At 45.5% G+C, this 22381-nt stretch overlaps 1 protein-coding gene and 1 long non-coding RNA gene across 2 annotated transcripts; both read right to left on the reverse strand.

Annotated features, from left to right (window-relative positions):
* Positions 1 to 1885: 1885 nt before the first annotated feature.
* LOC137209119 (neuroblastoma breakpoint family member 4-like) lies at positions 1886 to 20474 on the reverse strand (the record flags this gene model as incomplete). The annotated part of the gene is given in 9 exon segments (XM_067710332.1): positions 1886 to 2896; positions 6667 to 6857; positions 8275 to 8438; positions 10221 to 10255; positions 15294 to 16193; positions 16774 to 16849; positions 17805 to 18132; positions 18552 to 18660; positions 20453 to 20474. Coding segments are annotated over 9 exon segments (2064 nt in total), but the record flags the coding sequence as incomplete, so codon positions are not given.
* On the reverse strand, positions 11950 to 15257 carry LOC137219232 (uncharacterized). The gene is made up of 3 exons (XR_010941033.1): positions 14658 to 15257; positions 13657 to 13871; positions 11950 to 12326 (listed from the first exon to the last, which is right to left on the reverse strand). It is a non-coding gene; the product is annotated as an uncharacterized lncRNA (long non-coding RNA).
* Positions 20475 to 22381: the final 1907 nt, after the last annotated feature.

Genomic DNA, 22381 nt, shown 5'->3' on the forward strand with positions numbered 1-22381 from the left:
CTCACCCAGTTTTTATTTTATAATAGCATGATTTAGAACTACTCAGTAGACCTACACTATTTCACACCATTCGTTTTCTTCTCTCCATCTACTCCAGCACAGATTTCTTTCCCATTGGCCCTAAGGATTTTTTGGTCTTTCTCTGACACTCTCATATAAATAAATAACTTGCCTTCTCAATTAGATTTGTCTGAAGCAATGATTATATTGTATTCTTGTGTATTTCCCTGGGTCTTCATAAATCTGGCCCAAAGTTTATTCACTACAATGCTCTCCTACATTCCTTGGCCTCAGATTCCAACTGAGTTCATTTCTCAGGATTTTTACTGAACATGTAGAAGGAGTAATTTGAAAACAGGGGAGAGGTCTGAATGCCTATGCACTTCATGCTTTTATGCATATTGAAAACCTGGCCTCTGCATCTCCTTTTGGCTAATGTCCCTTTAGGGCGCCATCTACTGCCCCCACCTACTGCCAGCTCCAGTGAGTCCCTGGAAGCCCCATGCACAGTAGCACAGAACTGCCCACCTGGGGCTGAGGTGACTCCAGGCCAGTCCAGCACTCCCACCTGTGACCCAGGTTCTTACTTAGTTTTTGTAATCAGGGCTCTTTTTCCTGTTTCATTTCTTCTTATTCATGTGCAGAAGTTGAGGGTTAAGGGCTTTCCTAGATAAGGTTCTCCAAAAGCCAACCCACATACAAGTGATTCATCAACACATGATCCTGGTAGAAATAGGCAGTGGAGTTTGGGAGCGGGCAAGGGAGAATAAGGCAAAGAAACCAAGAAAGTGTGTGAGATCAGGCGAAGGACTATGTGTTCAGCGGCCTAAATGATGCTCTTCTGATGAGGAGGACCATGGATCTGGGCTTCCCTGTGGCTAAAAGGGAAGGTCAGAGGGAATATCAGGACAGCAGCTATAGGAACTCAACAGAGTTCAGAGTGCAAACAAGAGATGGAGATGGAAGGGCCTGGCAGGGTGGCAGCCCCCATGGAAAAGAGAGGAAAGACCAGACAAGGTAGCATCAGCTGTTGAGTGAACAAACGAGGAAGAGAAAAAATAGTGGGAGACTGAGCTATAATCTTAGGTAAAGAGTATAAGGAAGAAGTACACATAAGAGCCTCAGATGCGATTACCTCTGTACCCTAAGCTTGAAGGCCAGGGAATTGGCATGCTAGTCTCCACTTGCTGAACAGCAGTTTTCTTGTGATAATCTTCTGTTTCAGGACACTTAAGGCATTAATCTTGCTACAGACCAGACACTCATGCTTGCTGGCAGCTAAGACCTCACCCTCCAGCTTGGGAGGGTTCTTCATTCCAATGGAAGCATCCAAACCCAGCTCTGAAGATAAAACCACAGGCAACAGGAGCCGTTGTTTTGCATGATCTTACTATGACTTACTCCCCCACCCAGGAGGGACATCAGGTAAGGAAAGTGTCCAGGAACTTTGCCTGAAAGTTTATGGTGAGTGGAAACCAATGGAGACATTTTTGTATTTGCTTTTTGTTGATCTTCCTAACACTACCCAGTACTGGTAAGATTGCCACGGGGCAAACATGTTCCCAAATGCCAAAAGAAAAATTCAAGAAAAATAAAACTGATTTAAAAAAAAAAAAAAAGAAAGAAAAAGTTCCGGGCTTCCCTGGTGGCGCAGTGGTTGAGAGTCCGCCTGCCGATGCAGGGGACACGGGTTCGTGCCCCGGTCCAGGAAGATCCCACATGCCGCGGAGCGGCTGGGCCCGTGAGCCATGGCCACTGAGCCTGCGCATCTGGAGCGGGTGCTCTGCAACAGGAGAGGCCACAGCAGTGAGAGGCCCGCATACCGCAAAAACAAACAAACAAAGAAAGAAAAAAAGAAAATCTGAGCAGAGGTGGATCCCAAGGAGAAGAAAACTGAGGACATGGCCATGGAGATGAGTGAAGATTATGAACTAAATGGAGTGGCATAAAATAGATCAGTACACCTCATGGGTGAGGGTGGCCCTTTATTTTAAAAAGAGGGGAAAAAAGGAAAATAACCTGGATATGAAAACTAAACTGGAGGCTGAGTTGTGTGGCCAGGGTTTACATTGCTACAGAATGTTACTAATACACTGTTACTGAGAGCACCTAGCAGGGGAAAATTGACTTGAGGGTGGATGTTGAAAGGAGAGGAAAATACTGGCCAACCTACCTTTCTGAGGAAGCAAGGGAACACGGGTCCCAGAGAAAGTGGGGATCAAAAAAGTGCTCTACCTCAGAGGAAACAACACATGTGCAATCATTTTGTAAGTGTTAAAGCACCAGAAAGACACAATGGTTAGATGTTATATATTCATAGTTGTTATCAAACCATTTTTACTGATCAGGCTTTCTGGACATCATGTTGCTTAATATTCCCAACAAACATGGAATGGGGATGTAATTTTTCAAGAGTTCAGATGAGGGATGTGAGATCTGAATACCTAAGGAGATAAATAACTTGGCCCAGTGAAACAATCAGGAGTTTGCAAACCCAGGGCCTGAGGCAGAGCTGGTCCTAAATCCCAGGCTCTTGCTCACCTCACTCTGGTACAGCATCACAGATTTCAACCAGACCTACTACAGAGGGAGTGGGAAAGGCCCCATTGCCCCCTCCAACCTCAACCATGAGACAACTTGAGCTTCCTAATCCCCTTTTATTTTTTATCTAGGAAGAGTGGTCCTTGGCTTCCAGAATCGGGGTTGGCAGTAAAGCCCCAGATGGTGGAGGAAAGACCAAGTGTGGCTTTGCTGTGCCCACAATTGAAATGCTGGTCCAGCTGCAGTTGCAGATAATTGGTCATGTGGGTGCCTTTCTGCAGCTGTGCTTGTGAAGTTTGTACCCCTGGGCCTTGGAAACTCAAAGGCCTTTGGTGACAGTCCTCCCAGGTGTCACCTGAAAGGAAAAGAGGGTTCAGTAGGACCAATCCAAGTTTTCCTGAGCTAATCCCTCCCAAAACACCCATTTCTGATGTCCCTGCCTATGAGCGAAACCACCCAATAACCCAGACAATAAAGGCAGACATCACGTACATGAAGGAGATGTCATTTTTATGGCTGTGCCTGGGCATGCTGAGATGGCAGGTGCTAGGCTGCAGCATCCTTGAAATGAAAAATCACCCACTTGAATCTAGAGGGCTTCGGATGGCATATGAGGTCACGCCTATTATTCAGCTATTAGCCTTAGTCCTATAGCCTAGAGAGAAGGCTCTAAACAGGCCTCAAAGCATGGGGGAGAGAGTTGTTGATATCTACCCACAAGAATAAAAGAAAAGGGGAAGAAGTATGGCCTAAAGCCTTCAGGTACCAACAGAAAAAGGAATTGAGAATCTACAGTATATGGACCAAGTTAATAGAATGTTTCACAGTTCTGGAACCTTTCGAACTTCCTTACATTTAACTTTTGTCTACCTTTCCACTCACCCATACATGTGTATATTCTATTACCATATGGGGCGGAGTGGGGACGGATGGTATTAGCAGATAGAAGTAGTGTAGTAGAGGCCTGAATCCCTCATTGGAAGCTTAGGTACAGAAGTGCTGCAGAATCAGAATTTGTGTTCCTTTAGACTGATGATACAGTGCACACTCCTTATGTTACACACCCCTCCAGTGGGGTCTGGAAAGTGCTCCTAATCAAATATTTTGATATTTCTCCTGTGAAATGAACACATATTCTCAGAACGTGGGCTAACCAAAGGTATGAAGTACCCTCCTCCAGTTCAGGTCAGGCTCAGGTGGAGTCATGGCCCACAGGACCTGCTGCACATTGCTGTGCCCCCCCCCACCTCCCCCCATACATCCTCATCCTCAGCGAGGTTTGTTTAACTGTTTCCTTAAAGTGTCTCTCATATATCTGTTACCACTTAGTCTTCCAGAGAGCATCCATGTCTGACTCTCATCAATGATTCATCCAATCTCCTTCTAACTGCTTTCTCTGATTCTGTCCTCTCCACACTACCAAAGGTCACCTGTCTTATTACCCCCAAATCCTGTTTCATCACATGCTCCTCGGCTTGTGGAAATTCATCCTCCCTCCTCTACTACACAGACTCTAAACTCCTCACCTGCCTTTGTAGTCCTCCTGCCTTCTGCCCCTCTTTCTTCTGCAACATCACTTCCCACAACTCCCTTCTACAAATCCTCCTGGACGCGGCTGGCCCCTCCCTGACCCCAGCCCTGCACCAGGAGCCTCTCTGAGCTTCCAGGGCTTTTTCCACAAGCACTTCTCTCAGCCCAGCGTGCCCTTCCTATTTCTTCCAGGCAGAGTTCATTAATCATTAATCATCAATTTTAGGACACTTAATCAGATTTTATGATAATTCACATTGGGCTGAAGGGTAAAACCTCTTAAATTAATAAATCTGGTCGGTGAAAGAACTGTCAAAACCTGGTATCCCCACTCTCCAATGTGATTTTGAATCAATGTCTAGGATTGTTTTTAATTCTCACTGTGTAATTTCATCATGTAATTTTATTTGTCTACCTATGCTTGGAATATTCTTTGCATTTGCAATGGGAAAAGGACAAAACATTTCATCAAACATCGACAGTACTGACCAATATAATTACTGTGTGGGGAAGCCTCCAATACAAGGTCAAGTTGTAATTGAAAAATCTAGTGTCTGTATGGTTTCTACAGGGTTTCTCCTTGTACAGAGAGGATGGGGCAGACCCGACAACCTGTGCCCATGCTGCTGCATCCCAGCTAGCCACACTGTCCTCAGGTTATCATCAGAACCCAGACACAGGTGGATCTGTGTACTAGTTACATGTTCCATTCATTCCTCTCAGCCCATCTGTGGGGAATTTGGCCTTTCCTGGCCCGTTGTGAATGATGGCCTGGCAGGGCTGTGCCATATCACACACATCTCACTTCTGAGACGTGTGTCTGAGAATTTCTTCTCCTCCTCATGGAAACTCAGACCTGGCTGTTGGTGTTTCTGAGATAGAGCGCTGCAGCTTTTTAAGGGCACCAGCACAGCCAAACTCAAGGCCTCCCTGGACCCTGAGTGAGAGCAGATAATTCTGGGGGCAGGAGGCGCTGAGAGACACGGACCTCTCACCCCCTGCTGATTTTCCACGGAGAGGCTCGTGGAGCTGTGGCTTCGCCTGGAGGGGCTGGATGAGCAGCCGGCTCTGCTCATGGAACAAAGTGCACTGATGGACTAGGAGCTGGCAGATCTGAGCGAGGGACCACAGGAGTTCTCTGCGCCAGTCTGGCAACTTTGTGTTTAAGATTCAGATAGTTTCAAATCATTTGGTTCAGGGCAAAAAGAAAAACGTGAGCAACATCCTCTCTTAGTCGCTGACGGGTCCGACTGCTGAGAGGAGCGGACAGAGCCTGAGCCAGGGAGTCAGGCCAAGGACAGGCCAGTGTCCCACAGCCCAGTGGCCGGGAGCCTTGGGCAAGTGAAGGGACCTTGCTGAGCCTCAGTGCCCTCGGCTCTACCATGAGATAACACACCTACCTGAGAGTGTCCCCCGAGGACTGAATGGGTTATGGCTCACATGGAGTTTGCTTAGTAAGGTGCATGGTATACAACAGGTGCACAATAACTACGTGTTCCATTTCTGGTTTGTGAACTACTATAATCCTGAGAAAGCCTTTGCTTCTCTGTACCTCAGGAGGAACGGGAAACAGGAAAGAGGATGGTCCCACTGTGAAAAGGCACACACTGAACAAGAACCATTTTTCATGGCCAATTTAATTATAAAAGAAAACAGATATAGTCCAATACACAATGGGGTTTCTTCTACTTTTTCAAGATGATTTTATGAGTAAAGCTTCTAACAATCCAAATGCTTCTCATAGAAGAAAAGTCAAAAACATAGCCCGAGAAGTAACGCAAACCAGGTTTTAATCTACACGCCCTATGAACTGCTGCCCAAGGGGAACTTGCTCATAAATTAGGTCAATAACCCCATCAGGTGTACAGGTTGTGGATAGTTCCCATGAGATTATACCACTGAGACTACACACACGATTGAAACTATAACCCACACGTGGCAGGCTCATTGTTGCTACACAAAGGAGGAGAACCATGGCTATTTCTGAAGGATGGGACACCAGAGACAGATCTTTGGCTTCCTGGAAATCACAGGGCATGGACAGGATTTTATATTCAGGATCTGATATGTAAATGCTTCAGAGGGAGGTAGGCAGCCCAGGGAAAAAGCCTGGAGCTGGTGAACAATATAACAGACACTGCAAATATGGAGCAGACTGAAAACGTGTGGAAAGCCAGAGACTTTGTAAGAAACTCTTCAATAAATAAAATTAGCAACATAATTTCATGAGTATGAGGATCCTTATCTTGAAAAAAAGAGGTCTGTTACACAAATTCCTGCAGGTGAGACGGTGGCAGCCGAGATCCTGCCCTTACCCCTCCACTTCCCCTCTCTAGCCTGACTTGATACCGAATGCCTGCACTGGTGAGGGGGGTCCAGGTGAAGAGGTCAGCCTGGGACAAGAAGAATGAAAAGGCACATGATGGATGCCTTTAAAAAATTAAATCCAAGAACGTAATTCAAATCAACATCAGTCTGAGGACCTGTTTACAGGGATGCCGCTCATAGCCTGTACTGGTTGTTGGATACAAAGAATACAGATGCTACCTCGTGACCTACTAGGATCTTAATGTTCTTTATAACGGGAGTACTCACCATTTACGTCTAGAACTGTGGAGACCTCCCTTTTATCCGATTGGAATGAGGCACTTGTGTAAGGAGTACAGGAGTCTGACAGACGATGGCCGATAGAACCAGCCAAATCACATTCATCCAGTGAGTCCTGCTGGACTTCATTCTCTTCTAACGCCAGCAGCTCCAGACTGAGCTTTGTGGGGTCGGGAGGACTGATGATTAAACAGCAAATATTCGTGAACACGGAGTCCTGGCAGGTTTTGATGGGAGGGTTAAGGGACCGGTCATGTTATGGGTTTGGTGTGCGTTGTGTTGGAGGGTTTCAACCGAGGAGGTCAATAGATGAATCTGGACCAGCCATCTCGGTCCTTGTAATATTAAGCCAAGAATTGCAGACGAACACTTCGGGTGTAAGTTCAAAGCAAAGTTTCCTTAAAGCATAGACACACTCTCGGAGAGAGCGCAGACTGGCTTCTGCGAAGTGAAACCAGCCCAGCTATAGGGGCGCGGGGTGTTTATAAGCGCTTTGAACCTAAGGGTAGGAGTTGGGTTAAGATCCAGGGACAAGGTCTCGTCACGTGAGTGACGGGTTATATTGCGCATGCTTTTACCCATAATTCCATGTTTTTACCCAAATTCGCTAAGAAAAGCCCATGGCGGGGAGGGGGGGATTGAAACCACATGTAAATTCTATTATAATGATGACATAATGAAGTTGGGATTATCTCCGGTTATCGCTTGGCTCAAACTGCGCCTGCGTGCCTCGGGGAATTCCCCTTCGGCCAGGTGCTTCCTGCTGCTTCAGGACGTGCTGACCGCAACCTGTCCCTCAGCCCCTCCTTGTTTGGCTCACATATCCTGAGTCTCCACCTCTGCCTTCCCCTGCTGCTCATCTGTAGCTAGCTGCCTAACAGTCACAGAAAAGAAATGGGAAGTCCCCATAAAGGGAGGTGTAAAAATCCTTTCCTATCTGGGGCCGGCGGGTGCTTGCAAAGGGAAAGGGAGAGAGAGGGAGGGGGAGAAAGTGAGCATGACGTGCTCTGAGCACTGATCAGAAACGAGCCCAGGAGGAAGGACACTGAACTACCCCAGGACACAGCAGTCACATCACACACGCCTTCAGAAACCATAAAGGCAGCTTCAACTATAGCATAAGTTTTTGGTGAAATTTACATGTAGCAGCCAAGTGAATAGGCTCTGGCAGCATAATGGGCTCCTAGAAGTCCTGTGTCTTCAAGGCCAATTTCTCTAATACTGAGATGTGACACGAATTTTTTTCTCGTTCCTTTCCTTGCCATCAAATACCTGCCAGTGTGGTAAGGCCAAACAGACAGAGGCAGATATGCATCTCATGCTGGTTTTAATACAAAGGAGAGAACAGGAGACTGCAAGAAATTGGGTGGCTGATTAGTACCCCTGCATCAACTGACTGTAGGTTACTATAATTGAGAGGGATTCATAAAGGGGCCTATACAAGTACTGCAGTGAAAGCAGACAACATTATTAAAAGGGACACTTTGTGGTTGTCAGAATGGAAGAAATAGGCATATTCAGCACTTTCAGATTTCCCTGCACCTGAGATGACCAGATGTCACCACTGAATCAAGACCCATGTTTCTTCATAGTTACCTAGAACAGATAAGGTCTTGGTCTTCCTCTTCCTCAAGAACAGTAAGATTTCCTACAGATAAATTCAGACAGGGAACAAAAAATTTCACAATTTGGATGGAAATGCAAAAGACCCGAATAGCCAAAGCAATCTTGAGAACGAAAAACGGAGCTGGAGGAATCAGGCTCCCTGAATTCAGACTATACTACAAAGCTACAGTAATCAAGACAGTATGGTACTGGCACAAAAACAGAAAGATAGATCAATGGAACAGGATAGAAAGCCCAGAGATAAACCCACGCATATATGGTCACCTTATCTTTGATAAAGGAGGCAGGACTGTACAGTGGAGAAAGGACAGCCTCTTCAATAAGTGGTGCTGGGATAATTGGACAGGTACATGTAAAAGTATGAGATTAGAACACTCCCTAACACCATATACAAAAATAATCTCAACATGTATTAAAGACCTAAATGTAAGGCCAGAAACTATCAAACTCTTAGAGGAAAACATAGGCAGAACACTCTATGACATAAATCACAGCAAGATCCTTTTTGACCCACCTCCTAGAGAAATGGAAAGAAAAACAAAAATAAACAAATGGGACCTAATGAAACTACAAACCTTTTGCACAGCAAAGGAAACCATAAACAAGACCAAAAGACAACCCTCAGATGGGAGAAAATATTTGCAAATGAAGCAACTGACAAAAGATTAATCTCCAAAATTTATAAGCAGCTCATGCAGCTCAATAACAAAAAACAAACAACCCAATCCAAAAATGGGCAGAAGACCTAAATAGACATTTCTCCAAAGAAGATATACAGATTGCCAACAAACACATGAAAGAATGCTCAACTTCATTAATCATTAGAGAAATGCAAATCAAAACTACAATGAGATATCATCTCACACCTGTTAGAATGGCCATCATGAAAAAATCTAGAAACAATAAATGCTGGAGAGGGTGTGGAGAAAAGGGAACACTTTTGCACTGCTGGTGGGAATGTGAATTGATACAGCCACTATGGAGAACAGTACGGAGGTTCCTTAAACAACTAAAAATAGAATTACCATATGACCCAGCAATCCCACTACTGGGCATATACCCAGAGAAAAACATAATTCAGAAAGAGTCATGTACCAAAATGTTCATTGCAGCTCTATTTACAATAGCCAGGAGATGGAAACAACCTAAGTGTCCATCATCGGATGAATGGATAAAGAAGATGTGGCACATGTATACGATGGAATATTACTCAGCTGTAAAAAGAAACGAAATTGAGTTATTTGTAGTGAGGTGGATGGACCTAGAGTCTGTCATACAGAGTGAAATAAGTCAGAAAGAGAAAGACAAATACCGTATGCTAACACATATATATGGCATATAAGAAAAAAAAATGTCATGAAGAACCTAGGGGTAAGACAGGAATAAAGACACAGACCTACTAGAGAACGGACTTGAGGATATGGGGAGGGGGAAGAGTAAGCTGTGACAAAGCGAGAGAGAGGCATGGACATATATACACTACCAAACGTAAAATAGATAGCTAGTGGGAAGCAGCCGCATAGCACAGGGAGATCAGCTCGGTGCTTTGTGACCGCCTGGAGGGGTGGGATAGGGAGGGTGGGAGGGAGGGAGACGCAAGAGGGAAGAGATATGGGAACATATGTATATGTATAACTGATTCACTTTGTTATAAAGCAGAAACTAACACACCATTGTAAAGCAATTATACTCCAATAAAGATGTAAAAAAAAAAAAAATTCAGACCGGGCCAGAAACACTAAGCAGATCATACTGTGTACGATAATAATCCAGTATCCAATACTACCATGGGGACAAAAACATCACCAGTGGGACGATAGGATATTTTAAGAAGAATATTACAGGAGGCCTCAGGTTGTGTCTTATGTACCTGCCTTGGTTTGCTTTCCTGAGCCATCAGCCAAGATCTCCCTGACCTGGTAGATCGTCACCACAGTATCCTCTTCCAAGTCTGAGTAAAAAGTTAAACACATCTTTTCCCCACAGATTCTGGGGAATAGCTCACCTGCATCCCAACAGAATAGTGTAATATTCAGGCTTTTATCATCATACACTGGCTGGTTTAGCAGAATGATGGATGGAATCTACAAAACCTTGAATCAAAATGAATGTTTGGGCTTCCCAGGGTGGCGTAGTGGTTGAGAGTCCGCCTGCCGATGCAGGGGACACGGGTTCGTGCCCTGGTCCGGGAAGATCCCACATGCCACGGAGCGGCTGGGCCCGTGAGCCATGGCCGCTGAGCCTGCGCGTCCGGAGCCTGTGGTCGCTGAGTCTGCGCGTCCAGAGCCTGTGCTCCGCAACGGGAGAGGCCACAACAGTGAGAGGCCCGCATACCGCAGAAAAAAATAAAAATAAAAAAAATAAAAGAATGTTTGTTGCTACACTGAATCTTTGGCCATTCACGGGGTAGGGAAATGCCAGGGCTCTGCCTTGGTTCATGGAAACATACAAACAAGGTGATGGTAGAGGTCTTCGTGTCCTGGTGTTCAGATGACTGCTTCACTAAGACAGCCAACTTAGAGGAGACAGACACTGGGGATGACAGAAGTGACACCAGTGAAACAACAAATCCAAAGATGGAATTAAGGCTGTCAACGTCTCTGGAAAGGCACAGAAATTCAAGGGACATTTTTTGGGTATGAAAATGGGAGGCTTGTATGTAAGAAGAGACATTTCATGGGAATCAGGAAAAAAGACAGTCATCCCTGTGCACTTGCACACCTGCAAGTGAGTGAGTTTGTCACACCTGCCTTGGATCCATTATCTAACTTGGCACCTGACCCATAGGCTTGGCCTGGATGAAGAACAGAGCACAGCTCCCTGACCCCCCTGATGTCTGTGCTTAAAATTCTGTCATAGAGCCTGATTCAAATCACTGTGTCTACAGAGCTTGTACACAGGGATGACACATCTCAGCACTGCCTGAGGCGTGGAATACAAAGAATACAGAGTCTACCTGGGAGTCCAGTTGGAGTTTTATCACATTGATAAAGAATACTCAGTGGTTACATCCCAAGCATAAGAGACATCCACTTCCTCAAATGAGAAGAAGGCAGCACTTGTATAAGGCCAGAAGGAGTCTGACAGACCAGGAAGAATTGAGTAAATCAAACAGTATTCATCCAGTGAGTCCCGTGGGACACCATTCTCTACCATCTGTGGCAGCTCCCTGCTGAGCCTGGTGGGGAGGCAGGACTGAAGATTAACCCAAGAGGGATCAGCAATCGTAGAGTCCTACCTGGTTCTGATGGCGTGTTTAAGGGAGTGGTGAAGCAAGCCAAGGGCCTGATCCTTTAAAGAGGGAAAAACTCCCTTTTGTGTGTGGGACAGAGTGTGTTTTTTCACAGGGGCAGGAGATAGAAAGGACACTAGGTGCTCAGTGCTCTGGCCAAATAACAAGCTGATGAAGAAAGAGACTGAATTATCTCTGGATGGTACAGTCATGACTCACAACATATAGAGTCACGTACCAGTGGCTTTCACCCTTTCATTTACGTTGCATTGAGTGTCACATGGAACGGGCAAGTGCATACAGCTTTTGGGACATTCTGGTATCCCAGAAATCTCATGCCATCGAGGCCTCTCTAAATACTGTGGCATGGTATAATAATATTATGGTCTATTTACATTTCTTGCTATGACATACATGCCAACATGCTAACGCCAAACAGGCAGAAAACAGATATGCATCTCACTCCATAAACCACACTGGAGATAACGAGTGAGTGCCAAAAAATTACTCTGACTTAGTTTACCTGGGTCAACTGGCTTGGGTTATAAACTTGAAAAGTTAATAAGAAATGGGAAACAATATAAGTACCACAATGAAAGCAGAAAACATTACAAAAAATGATAATTCGTGGTTGGGAAAATTGATGATACAATATATTCAGCACTTTCTGCTTTTCCCTGGACCAGAGACCTGCAGATGTCATCACTGTATTAACGGCCCACAAATATTCAAAATTACCTTGTGGCAATAGCTACTGGTCCTTGAAGGTCATTGTGATCAGTTTGGTTTTCTACAAATAAATTAACAGGACAGTTACATCAGGCAAAACCCCTTCACAAATGCCCAATCCTGTGCCAGTCTTCACAGTGTGATAACAGGCTATTGTGAGAGAAATAGCCCAGGAGGCCCCAAAGAGAGCCTCATAAGAAGGCACTGGGTTTCCTTCTTGAGCCACTGGACAAATTTCCTTGATATGACAGGTCATCCTCAGAGTATCCTATGTCCCGAGTCTGTGCAAATGGCTAAACAAATCCTTTTCCCCACAGATCCTGGGGAAATACCCAGCTGCCATCCTAGAGCGTTGCTGTAATAGTCAGGCTTTTCTATCTGAAATGCTGTTTGTTAATGGGTTAGATGAATTATACATTGAGATTAGATGGGAGTGGAATCTACACACCATCAAGTCAAAAGAATCTTCAGGGACTTCCCTGGTGGCACAGTGGTTAAGAATCTGCCTGCCAATGCAGGGGACACGGGTTCGAGCCCTGGTCCGGGAAGATCCCACATGCCACGGAGCAGCTAAGCCTGTGCGCCACAACTACTGAGCCTGCACTCTAGAGCCCGCAAGCCACAACTACTGAGCCCTCATGCCAGAACTACTGAAGCCCGTGCACCTAGAGCCCATGCTCTGCAACAAGAGAAGCCACCGCAGTGAGAAGCCTGCGCACCACAACGAAGAGTAGCCCCTGCTCACCGTGACTAGAGAAAACCCGCACGCAGCAACAAAGGTACAACACAGCCAATAAATAAATAAATAAATTTATAAAAGCAAAAAAAAAAAAAAAGAATCTTCAAAGCTACAAAGAAACAATGGCCATTCATCAGCTTGGGAAGTTCCAGGGCCCTGCCTTGCTTCAGAGAAATGTACCAAGTGTGACAGTGGGGCTTATATTTTGGTTTCAGAAGACTCTGGACAAGATAACACAAATGAAAGGAGGTAGACTGTGGGTTAACAGAAGTGAATCAATGTAGTGACATCTCCAAAGACAGAAACAAGACTGCCATCAGACTCAGACACGTAAGGGAACTCAGGGACATTGCTCAGGAATGAAAATTAGAGAATTTCATGTGATATAAGACATTCATTCAAAATTAGGAGGCCTCAAAGTTACTTCCTGTTCCACAATGTACATGTGAGTCTGGCAGGACTGCCTTCGTTCCAGTGATTTGCCACAGGGACAAACAAGACTAGGAACTGAGAAAAGTTCACTAACTTGTAGAATGTCTTATTTTAAATGCAATTGTATAGTCTGGTTCAAACCAGGCTTCAATATGTAAGCATACAGTCTATCTAAGCAGATTAATTCTCTGAGTATACTAACAAAGATAATGGAGATTACCTGGGAGACCAGTTGAAATTTCATCCTCTTTAGCATGGGAGCAACCACAGGCTCCATCCAGAGCAGACCCCACTTTCTCCTCATCAAATGCAAATTTTTCATCACTGTAAGGCTGGTAGCAGTTAGAACCTTCCTGGGGAGTTGAAGGAGCCAAAACACATTCATCTTGGGATTCCTGGAGCACTTCCTTCTTTCCAACATCCTGTAGGTTCACGCTGTGTCAGGTGGCAAAGGGAAGACAGAAGATTAAACTAAGAGGAGCAGACAGCATGCTGTCCTAGCTGGTGTTGATGGGAGGCATAGGGAGTGGACACAGAAAGCAAAGGGGAAGTCCTCTTAAAGAAGGAAATAATTATCCTCCTGTATGTGAAGTGGAGTGTGGCTTCCATGGGTTGGGAGAGGGAGAGAGCAGCAGATGCTCTGGCCACACAACCAGCTGTTGAAGGAGGAGACTGAACTCTCCCTGCATGCTGTAGTCATGAGCCCCAGCACACACAGACTAAGATAGTGGTTCCAAATTGTTTGCTATATTGTGTTGATCTGTATATGCAGTGCCCAAGTGAATACAGCTTTTGAGGAATTATAGACTCTAGATATTCTGCCTTCAGGAACTATTTTCTCAATATTTTGTTATAATATGAATTTCTTCTAGTTTCTTCACTTGCTAACAAATATTTACCAACATGCTGATGCCAAACAGGCACAAGGCGATATGAATCTCACCTGCTGTTAACCACACAGGAGAGAACACTTGATTACAGGAACTGCCAAGTTTGGCTATTTCACCAGGGTCAACTCACTGTACGTTACTATACTTGAAGGATTAATAAATTGAAACCCACACAACTACCGCAATAAAAATAGACAACGTTGTGAAAAGGGATATTTGACTGTTGACTGAATGGATGAAAGAGTTACATTTAGTAATTCTGTTTTTCCCTGGATTTGAGGTCTCCTGTTGTCACCACTGACATTCACAGCCCACAAATCTTCAGAATTACCTGGGGGATACTGGCTCTTGTCCATCCACTTGCTTATGATCATTTTGATTGTCTAGCAAGAAATTCAGAGACAGTGGGTCACAATAAGCAAATCACGTCTCACACATACCTACTCAGTGAACACACCACAAGGACATGAATATTCTCAGTGCAAGAACATAATACATTAGCAGAGACATTCCAGGACACTTAAGTCTTAGAATTAGACTGGACCCCAGACCCATCAGGGAAATTCTCTTATTGATCTGGTAGAGTGCTCTCCCAACATCCTTTGTTCTGAGCCTGTATAAATAGTTAATGATATATTTTCCCCAGTGATCCTAGAAAATGAGCTGAGTTATTTTCTAGAATTGTTTCTACAATATTGGTTAGTCCCATCAGATTATGTGGTTGCTGATGGTTTAGAGGAATTTATACTTGAGACTAGAGTGATGGATGAATCGTATAAACCCTCAAACCAAAAAAGAATCTTTGGTGCGACACAGAAACCATCCCCATTCAAAGCTGAGGGACTGCCAGAGCCCAGCCTTGCTTCATGGAAACATCCAAACAAGGCAATGGTACAGCTGTGTCTGTCCTGGTTTTCAGATGACTGCTTAGCTAACAGTTAGAAGCCAGCATAGAGAAGATGGAGACTGGGACTGAGAGCAGTGAAACCAGGGAAACAACCTCTCCTGATGTATATGCAAGTCTGCCGTTTTGTCTGGATAGGGATAGGAAGGCCAGGGACATTGTACAAAAAAACAAAAATTAGGTCATTGCAGGTGACAAGACACATTTGATCCAAACTAGGTCTGACAAACACCTCCTGTAGATTTCCACCCAAGGTGGATGAGAGTTTGTCACACCTGATTTGAGTCCAAATGCCTGACACTGGTGTCAGGGTGACAAAGGCATGACTGGGGCCTAGAAAGGGATAAAGGCTCCCTGAGCCACCTGATGTCTGTGTTTCATAATAGATCCTTTTCCCTGATTTAAGCAAGATGTATTTATAGGGACTATCTTCAGAGATGACCTTCCTCAGTCTACACAGGTGTGGGGAACAAATATGGAGGCTACTTGGGAGATCAGTTGGAATTTCATCCTCTTCAGCATGGGAGCAACCACAGGCTCCATCCGGAGCAGGGTCCACTTCTGATTCATCAAATGCAAATTTGCCATCACTGTAAGGCTGGTTGCAGTCAGAACTTCCTTGGAGAATTGAAGGAGTCAAAACACATTCATCCTGGGATTCCTGAGGCACTTCCTTCTTTTCAACCTCCTGCAGCTCCACGCTGTGCCAGGTGGGAGAGGGATGACAGAAAATTAAACAAAGAGGATCCGACCCCAAGCTGCCCTGCCTGGTTTTGATGGGAGGCATCGGGAGTGTCAGAGAAACCAAAAGGGCAGTCCCCTTAAAGAGGGAAGGAACTATCCTCCCGTACGTGAGGTGGAGTGTGGCTGCCATGGGGCAGGAGAGGGAGACCAGCAGGTGCTCCGTGCACTGGCCACACAACGTCTGATGAGGAGTGAGACTCAACCATCCCAGTATGGTACCTTCAGGAACATGAAACACAAAAGAACTTCCATACCAGATGCTACCCCCGTGGTCCTAAGTCATGTTCAATTTAAGATAAAGTAGTCAAGTGAATACGGCTATTAAGGCATTATAGACTCCCAGAGATATTATGCCTTCTTTTTAGGAATAGAAAGGCCTCCGAGGCCTCTTTCTCTTACTACTGTCACATGACAACCAATTTTTTTTCTAGATAGTTGTCCTGATGCTTAATTTTTCTGGTTACTTCTCTACTAATTCCTTTGCTAGGTACCTTCCTCCCAAGGACCTAAAACAACTGTGTAGGAGTAGATATTTATCTCACCTTGGAGTTCCTTTAGGAGAGAATAGATATTCTCTGTGTGTGCAGGAAATCCTAAGGGTGGTGCATTCACCTTGGGTCGTACATACAAGTAGCACGGAGACAACAGACGACCAAGTTAACACGGCCATTTCCATGTGGGTTGAGTGAAGTAAATCAATACAATCTGCAGTTCTGCTTCTCCTTGCGTCTGGCATCTGTGACTCTCTTGACCTCACTGTGCTTTCTGTGACCCTGTCCATAATTTACCTACCCATTACCAGCTCCTGCTAGTTCACTGTTACCTAGATGTGAGTATCTCTTGTGCTTGTTCATCTTCCTCATCTTCACGAATTTCTGCAAATTCAGAAATATCCAAGAAGTCAGCTTCTTGCCACTTCACTCACTACCAACACAGCAACTCACATGGTCATAGACTCATAAATACCTAGGTATGAATTAGTACTGTATGGAAGTTCTAATGCATTGTCTTTAAACAATTGCCATAGCATGGATTTCCGATCCATCAGGCAGTCTGACTCTAAACCAGAGGATCATCATCGTGACACCTTCTGCCTGGAATTGGACAAACATTTAAAGTGTCCTTTCTCCCTTATATCACTGCATACTTGTCCACCTTCCATCTTGGCTTCTACAGCTGGATCATCCATCCTGCCACAAATTCTGCCAAAGACACAGGCTCTGTAAATCTTCACAGCTCTCACAAGATCCCCTCCTTTCTCTAAGGAGAAAAACCATGTCCCACATCCCTCCACCTGGGAACATCCTGGGCTCTTCCAGGTGGCTTCTGCTGGTTATCAAGGGAAAGTCTCTCTATGGAAAGTGGTCCAGTCTAAACAACTTTCCCAACACCAAGTCTGACCACATCAAGTACCTTATCTGGCACCACACAGTGAAGGGCTTTCTTTTTTCTGCAGTGCATTCGTAAATATTTCCCCATTTCATCACTACAGCTACCATCAACAGATTAGTTGATCCATTTTACAGACGAGGAAACAGATACTGGGATAGGGAAAAATCAATCACTCACTCACTGTTACTAAAGACAGCCGCCCTCAGGCTGGACCCTGGGAACTTTCATGCTTAGTCCAGAGCTCTTTTCACTCTAACAAGCTGCCTCCTGTCACATCGTCCTTTCTGTGGTTTAACACTGGGCGGATGCTGCCTCCTGCGCCAAAGGCCATGGTCCATCAGGGAGGAATCAGACAGTTGGAATACTATGCCTTCCACCCTGTGCATTTCTCCTCTGTTCTCCCACTCAGCCAGTCCTGCTCCTATCATAGCCCTAAACGGGACATGAAACAGGAAAGCTGATAAAAAACATTCCTAGTGCAGGTGTGGAGTCTCTTGTGAGCAGGGGACCTTGGAGCAGCTCAATGTTATCAGGTACTGTGGCCCCCTTAGCTGGGCTGAGCTTGTGGGCAAGGTGCTCTGCCAGCCTGTGTCCCTCAGTCAGCCGCTCTTAGAAGCCCTGCCCCTGGTGGTTGTCAAGGTCGTTGTGGGTGAGGAGGTCCTTGAGGTGCTGCTGAAGTAGGACAGAGTCATCTTTCACTTCCCGTAATGTCCGCCGTAACTGGGTCAGCTCTCGTGCCTGACTTCGAGTTAGGATATCACATGTCCTAAGGTGGGACAGAAGATACAATTTTAAAATGCAAAGATGACACACTATTAGGGATTTCTGTGAGAACATCCCCAAGGAGTGTGAACAGATACAGCTGGTGTGAATTGGAAAAAAACATGAGAATGACAGGGTCAAGAATGGATGACAAGGTGTAGTCAGTCAGGAGGGGGTTGTGATTTAAAGGTAAATGAGGTATTGATTGCATAACATTGTGAGGGTACCAAATACCACTGAGCTGTTGACTTGAATTTGGTGAATTTCATGATATGTGATTTTAAGTCAATAGTGTTTTTAAAAGCAGAGTAAATGAGGCTCTGAATAACAATTGGAGTCCGTAATTCACCAATTGGTGTTCTGCTGGTTTATAAATATTGTGCCATGTGCCTGCCATGAACATCTCTGCCCTCCTTACCTCACCTCTCAGCTTGCGTGGGCTTCTCTGCCAGCTTCTCTGCTAGCCTCAGTGCCTCAAACAGCAGCTTCTCCCCCAGCACAGATTCAATGATGTCCTTAAATGCTTCATACTCTGAGGAAAGAGAGACGCTGCCTCAGGGGAAAGCTGGACAGGCTGCTGTGGTCACTGCCTTCAAGGGAAGAGGCAGGGTCCATCCCAAGGACAGATGTAACCTCGGTACCAGGCTCTACACAGGGATTTCCACATCTGATTCCTCAGCCTCCCACCTGCATGGCATTTGGTTACTCCCTGTTTTAGAGCTGAGGAAACAGAAGCTCCTGGGCACAGAAAGTAACTAGACAAGATGAACTGGTGTTTGGCAAACTGACACTGAATCCTGGGCCACTTACCAATACTTGCAGCCTCTTAGGTGAAACGCTGAGCAGGGGCATTCCTGGTGATTCCTGTGTGGTTGGGAAGACCCCTAGGACTATAGGACTGATGGTTCCCTTGTGCTGGGATTTCAGTAATGAACAAGTATCTCAAAGGTAAAAAACTCACCTGGATACACTTGTGTGAAAGAGAATACATGAAACCATAAGGACCTGGGAAAAAATGTGCCCAAATACTATGAAAGTTTGTGTTATTAGACATAGTAGAACTTGAACTTACTGTGTTATACTGTGCCAGGGACTATTGTCAGAGCTTTGTCCGAATTTCCTCATTATTCATTACAACTTAAACAGGTAGCCCATGGTTTCAGGGAGGAGCAGACTCATCCTTAAGCTCCCTTTAAGCAGGTACTATCCCCTGCTTCCCCCAGTGTGTAACCACCATGTCACCCCAGTGTAACTAGCACAGGGCTTTGCCAATGGGACCTCAGGGAAACCTGAACTGATGGAGTTCATCAGTCCCAGTCGTTTAGCCAACAGTGATGCAGGATCAGATACAGAACAGAAAAGATTCCAATTGACACAGTTTAGCTTGTTCCTGAGAGAAACAGGCAGTTCAGTGCCTGAACCAAGAATCAATATCTGGGATTTTAACTCTAATCTCACCCTACAACTCACCGCAAACCTGGAAAAGTGGCTCAACTCTTTGTGCCTGAGTCTTCCCATCCTCAGGGAACTGAGGGTAAAAGAGCCACTTCTACCTTTCCTGGATTGTGGTCAGAATGAAATTCAAAATGACAAAGGGAATAGGAGACCAAGTCTGGAGAGTTTTTGTTTCTCAGAGGGAAGACCATGATCATTCATCACGTTGGTGACCATGACCCGTAGGACTTAACTGTATTTCTGCAGCTGGTTGGCCAGGGAGTAGGCAGTAGCTTGGGATACAAGGAATTTCTCTGGGAGGTCTTGGAAGTCCTGCTTCTTCTCTGCCAGCTACAACTGAAGCTCCTGGTTGATTTGCGTGAGTGTAAGTTCTACCCTCGGATCAGATAAAGGGCCAAGAGATACTGCCATGGTGACATGTGGCAGAAAAGGTAGAGCCAGGGACTGGGGAGAAGAAACCCAAACATATGATGGATTAAAAACATGTGAAACCACATAAGTTTAATCAGGACTGAGGGATGACAGAAACTGGAATTCTTAACTTACTGTTGGGAGAAACTTGAGGGTTTGCAACCGCAAAAACAAGGTTCATTATGCCAGCGCTCAGAGCCAAAGGCACCGTCTATAGCTCACACTCAGACAGGAGTGACAGAGGAGGACCCAGCATGCGACGTTACCGTCTGGAGTTGCAATAACAGAACTGGTAGGTGGGGGGATGGTCATGGAATCTTGGGGGCACCTGCCTTCCAGTTGCCTAGGCCATCCTAATACACAAGGCTGCCTGGGGTCTTGTGAAGGTCACCATTGATAGCAATCAATCCCTCAGCAGTCACTCTTAAGTTGTCTACACATGTCCTGATACCACTTACCTATCTCCTTCCAAAACAAATCTCAGCGGAGTTCTCATTGTTCATTCTTCTGTGTATAAAAAATTCACAGGAGAAATAGTTTGCCAACAGGTCTTAATTTCTGTAGGGCTGTCATGAAGTCACCCCACCTTCTCTTTAAACAGATCTTAAGGCTTTTCCACAAGTGAGAGACCTCAAACTTTTACACTGTCATGAAGTTCTTCGACCCTGCTGGAAGGTCTGGAAGGAGTCAGAGATGTGGCCTGGTGGGGCAGGGCGAAAGGCAGAGAGAGGGCCTCTCCTGCAGTTGAGGAATAACCAGCCAAGGTCCACCGGGCCCAGCGCTGAGCAAAACAGGCACAGTTTGTAGAGGACCTTGTGGCACTGCTTCTGAACGCCGCAGGGGCTCGGGAACCAGCAACAGCACATTTCTCGCCTCATCCTCCGAGGGTCAACTCAGGGGAAATAGGACCTGCTTCCCAGCAATGGAGCATGTGGTCCCCACGCTGGAGCTCCACGGCAGATCGAGAAGCTCAGGACTGAGCAGCGGTGCCCTGCAGGACAGTGTTGGCAGGGGCCCCACGACCTGACCCGGGGCCAGCGCAGCTGGGTCACAGTCAGGCTGGGCGTCGGTCTACACTGCAACACCCGAGTTCTTTGAATCCACGTGGTGAGAGCAGCGACTCCCAGATGCCGTCTCTTGCTTAGCCTAGACCTCCTATTTCTATTCTTTTATGATCTCCAAGAAGGGTACTGACCTCACTCTAAATATACTGTCCGATTTTGTCATCCTAACTTCTCCCTGGGACTTGGGGGCTACTGGCCACACCAAGCCTGTTGAAAGTCTTGTGTAAATGAACCAGTGACCATTTTTAAGTGACACGTGAGCGGCCCCCAGTTGTGCTAAAGCCTAGTCTGTGTCTTCACAGTGCTTTCGAAGGTGTGTATGTGTGAATAAATGTATGATATATATTTATACATGCTGCTACAGCGATACGTTAAAGGCCAACATAACTGGTGGACAGGGTCAGTGAGAGGAAATGAAACAATCTTTTCGGTGGCTATTAAAGCAAAATGTGTGTAAAGAAATAAGTTTTTCTTCCCCTACTTTGTCTCTAATTTCTGCACGAGTCCCTAGGCTGAGTGGGGAAGAATAGGAAAGACAAACTGTCACGAAGAGCTCACCTCACTGTCTAATGCTTGAAGTCTAAGTTTAAAAGAATGATCTACCCTCTTGTCATTTTGTAACAATCCCCTTATCTAAAAATACTAAAGGGCAGTTCTTACATTTAGAGTGCCTCAGAATCAGCTGTGGAGATTACAGAAGCTCCTTCCTGGGCTCCAATCCCCGGAGGTTTCGTTGGTGTGAGGCCCTAGAGTCTGCAGTTTTTCACGTAAACACAGACCACACGTTTCTGATGCGGGTGGGCTGCGGATCCCAGTCGAAAACCTGTTGTTCTATAACACTGACTCAAACCTATAAATAAGCTTGTTTTCCTTTAATTAAGAATCCTTAATTGAAAAGTGGGTAAGTCACACCACAAATGGACATAAAGATCTCAAAGCGTTCCTCGGGAAAAGTCCTTAGTTACGTTCTTTTGCCTTCCAGAATTAAAACCAAGCACTTGCTCCACAATTATTTCCTAGTAACAGTTGAGAAACTAAAACGAACGACAACATGAACAAAAAACTCACGGCCTTCCCCGGCGGTCCAGTGCTTAGACTGTGAGCTTCCACTGCAGGGGGCAGGGGTTCGATCCGTGGTCGGGGAACTAAGGTCCCGCAGGCCCCCGCCGGCGTGGCCAAAAATATAAATAAATAAAATAAAGATAAAACAAAAATAAAACAACTCAAACATTGTCACCACCACCGCCACCAGTTACCAAAAGACCCAGCGAAAGACTCAGGCCTGAGGTAGACACATGCCCCACTTCCGTAGTAGATGAAGTG

Source organism: Pseudorca crassidens, chromosome 2 (genome assembly GCF_039906515.1).
Source record: "Pseudorca crassidens isolate mPseCra1 chromosome 2, mPseCra1.hap1, whole genome shotgun sequence".
Lineage (NCBI taxonomy): Eukaryota > Metazoa > Chordata > Mammalia > Artiodactyla > Delphinidae > Pseudorca > Pseudorca crassidens.